General features: G+C 42.2%; 1 protein-coding gene across 3 annotated transcripts in view; it reads left to right on the forward strand.

Annotated features, from left to right (window-relative positions):
- rcbtb1 (regulator of chromosome condensation (RCC1) and BTB (POZ) domain containing protein 1) overlaps positions 1-4,011 on the forward strand; it is a 15,934-nt gene that overhangs the window by 7,046 nt on the left and 4,877 nt on the right. For all 3 annotated transcript variants that reach the window (XM_024294214.2, XM_024294213.2, XM_036213520.1), the window contains exons 5-9: positions 1,151-1,309; positions 1,394-1,501; positions 3,314-3,456; positions 3,530-3,593; positions 3,660-3,786. In XM_024294214.2, the coding sequence (XP_024149982.1) occupies positions 1,151-1,309; positions 1,394-1,501; positions 3,314-3,456; positions 3,530-3,593; positions 3,660-3,786 (601 nt within the window). The remainder of the gene's footprint in view (positions 1-1,150; positions 1,310-1,393; positions 1,502-3,313; positions 3,457-3,529; positions 3,594-3,659; positions 3,787-4,011) is intronic.

The raw sequence follows: 4,011 nt of genomic DNA on the forward strand, positions 1-4,011 counted from the left end.
TCGTGGGTCGCAACTTAAATCTCGTGGGTCGCGATTCAAATCTCGTGGGTCGCGATTCAAATCTCGTGGGTCGCGATTCAAATCTCGATGGTCGCGATTCAATTCTCGTGGGTCGCGATTCAAATCTCGTGGGGTGTGATTCAAATCTCGTGGGTCACGTCCAAATCTCATGGGTCGCGTTTCAAATCTCGTGGGGTGCAACTTAAATCTCATGGGTCACTACCAAATCTCGTGAGTCACGAAAAAATCTCGTGGGTCACGATTTAAATGTCACGAGTCACGGCCAAATCTCGTGAGTCACTACCAAATCTCGTGAGTCACTACCAAATCTCATGAGTCACTGCCAAATCTCGTGAGTCACGGCCTAATCTCATGAGTCACGACCAAATCTCGTGGGTCTCAACCAAATCTTGTGAGTCTCAACCAAATCTCATGAGTCACAACCAAATCTCGTGAGTCTCAACCAAATCCCGTGAGTCTCAACCAAATCTCGTGAGTCACAACCAAATCTCGTGAGTCTCGACCAAATCTTGTGAGTCACAACGAAATCTCATGAGTCTCAACCAAATCTCGTGAGTCTCAACCAAATCTCGTGAGTCTTGACCAAATCTTGTTGGTTGAGACTCAAACCTTGTGGGTCACGACCCGGAGGGAAATCCTCGAGTGAGGCGAGCCCGGGAAGTTTAAACTCAGTCATAAGATTTTATTTAGCCTTGTGATTAAAAAAGGGAGGCTGTTGGAGTTTAAGTAAAAAAAACGACACAAACTTTAGATAATTTATATCTTTGATCGTTCATCCCTCACTCTGTTACTTTTTTTTCTCAAATGTTATTTATGCTTAAAGTCTAATTACCAGGTTTTATGATGGAGGAAATTGGGCTGTTTTTCCTCTGTTTTTGTTTCAGCTTTTGTTGAAATGCAGGCATACGCCTCGGTCATCTTTTCTATTAAAATGTTAAATGGAACATTTGACGTGTTGTTACTCTGACAGTGAGAGTAAATCTCTGAATTGTTCTGCTTTTGCTGAATCAATAATTTGATACAAATCTTGATTTAATTTTCTCATAAAAAACGTTTTTATCACAGTAATGTTTTTGAGACAGAATTATCACTTTAATAACTTAAGCCCCACCCCCTTTCCTCTGCTCAGGTCTTTGCTTGGGGTTATAACAACTGCGGGCAGGTGGGATCAGGATCCACGGCCAACCAGCCGTATCCCAGGAGAGTCAGCGGCAGCCTGCAGGGAAAGGTGGCCGTGGACATCACGTGTGGTCAGACCTTCTCCATGGCGCTGGTCAACAACGGAGAGGTCCAAATCCCTCCTTTCTTCATCCCACTTTAGTGCAGTTCAACACAACCTTGAAGAAAAAGTTTTTTCTTCGGTTGGGTTTAGGTTTACGGATGGGGCTACAACGGAAACGGGCAGCTCGGTATCGGGAACAATGGAAACCAGCTGTCTCCGAGTCGCCTCGTTGCTCTCCAAGGTCTGTGCGTTCAACAGGTGAGAGCCTTCAGGAGAAGTCTTCTACAACCTCATCACTATCTACAGAAATACCTTTTATTTAAAAACGTATTTCACTCTTTTAGATTTATTAATAATAAAAATAATAACTCCTCTATGTAAAGACTCTGATTTCTCACCATAATTATCAACAATGGCAACAAGCTAGAAAACACATCAACATTCAGAACTTTATTAATCTCAGTAATTGTTACATTTTCAGATGATCACTTACATTTCATGGGAAAAATGTCCCATTTTCACTATGTTGTTCCATGTTTATCAATTATATAATGTTAAAGATAAAAAGTCAACTTACACATTTGTATACAAATCCTGTCATATTTTGAACTAATGACCAAATCTGCAGCATTTTTAACTAAAATTAAAGATCTTTGAACTGGAGGAGGTCAGAGGTCACCTAAACTTCATGTATCATCAACTTATTTTTATGATGTTTCAATTTATAAATCTATGTAAGTGGGATTAAAAAATAGAAACAGAATAAAATGTTATTTTAGACGCACTCACAAGTGAGTTGTGTTATTTTTAGAAGAGACCTGAGGGCACCTTGTGGAGTCCTTGGGGGTAAGGTTGTTGACCCCTGAGCTTGATTTAAATATAGCATTTCCTGCGATAATGCTAGTGTGAATGCTGTAAACTGAGTTTGGACACTGAAAAGGCTTGTGCTGGTAGCTGAAGATGCTGAAATTGATAGTTAAAAATACTGAAGCTGATCGCTGAAAGCCCTGCGACAGACTGGCGACCTGTCCAGGGTGAACCCCGCCTTCGCCCTTCAGTAGCCGGGATAGGCTCCGGCACCCCCGCGACCCCGAAAGGGAAGAAGCGGCCAAGAAGATGGATGGATGGATGGATGATTGCTGAAAATCCTGAAGTTAATGGCTGAAGTCATTGAGGCTAATAGCTGAAAATGCTATAGCTGATAGCCAGCTAAAATATTAGCCAAATGCCAAATTAGACTAAAAAACTAATAAAGAAAAAAACTTAGGCTAGCCAGAACAGCTATCATGTGGCTGAAAAAAATTGCTAAACTTAAGAATAGCTGAAAAAGCAGAAAAAAATGAGTCAAAACAACTAGCATGTAGCTGAAATATTAGCTGAACTCCAAAAAAGCCTAAAAATTGAAAAAAGCCTAAATTAGCTAAAACAGCTAGCACTTAGCTGAAATATTAGCTAAGATCCAAACTAGCCAAAATAATCCAAAAAGTTAGCAGAATCCCAATTTTTAAAACTTTAAAACCGTAACATTTTAACATAATTATGAATAATAAAAAAGCAGGAATATTATTCCAGAATAAATCAACTTAAACCTTAAATAACTTTCAATATTTTACTCTCCATAATATTTTGTCTAATAAGTTAGAAATGAGCGCAAGATAACATCGGATCATTGATAACAATAAAATAAAATAACCTGGAGGGCCGGATAGAATCACTCGGAGGACCGGATACAATCACTCGGAGGACCGGATAGAATCACTCGGAGGGCCGGATCCGGCCCCCAGGCCTTGACTTTGACACGTGGTCAAGAGAGTCCACTGGATGCTGGTTTTATTTCTGTCCGTTCATTACCCGGTCGATGTCAAGGAGGAAAAAAACTAATTTTTTTTATATCTCTTTGAGATGTTCTAATGAACCATAAAGCTAAAAATGTGCATCAACGGTTTGGAATATCAAGCTAAAAGGTTGATGCAAAATGAAGAATTTTAAAAATACAAAAAGGTATGTCTATTTACAGAAATGTTTTAATTTTATGCTCAAAAATGACGACATCTCGTGAACTCATTCCAGGTCGTCTCAGGATACGGACACTGCCTGGCGCTCACAGACGAAGGGCTGCTTTACGCCTGGGGGGCAAACACCTACGGTCAGCTGGGGACGGGCAACAAAAGCAACCACCTGAGCCCCGTCCAGATCATGGCCGACAAAGAGAGGTACTTCCTGTTTCCTGTCCTCCCTTCCTGCTGATCGTGGAGGTCCGAACCGTGAACCGTGTTCTTCCCTCAGGGTGGTGGAGGTGGCAGCATGCCACTCGACGCACACTTCTGCGGCTAAGACCCAAAGCGGCGAGGTACTGCCCCGATCAGAGACGCTCGGTCCGTGTGTGCTGCTGTGACAGCGGGGGGCTCTCTTCCAGGTCTACATGTGGGGTCAGTGCCGCGGCCAGTCCATAGTCTTCCCCCACCGCACCCACTTCACCAGCACCGACGACGTCTTCGCCTGCTTCGCCACTCCTGCCGTCATGTGGCGCCTGGTGTCCATGGGTGAGAGCAAAGCTAACGTCCATCTCTGGAGAATCACAAGTTTTGTCAAAAATTCTCATTACTATGGGATGGCCACACGACCCACACCTTGGCGGCCATTTTGTGGCAAAATCTGAATGATATCACTTACGAAACAACAATGTTTAAAATGCGACCCGATAAGCAATAAAAACATTGCGAAAAAAGTGCTGACTCAGCATCGCAATTTTTTTTTTTTTTTTTTTT

This window comes from Oryzias melastigma, linkage group LG9 (assembly GCF_002922805.2).
Source record: "Oryzias melastigma strain HK-1 linkage group LG9, ASM292280v2, whole genome shotgun sequence".
Lineage (NCBI taxonomy): Eukaryota > Metazoa > Chordata > Actinopteri > Beloniformes > Adrianichthyidae > Oryzias > Oryzias melastigma.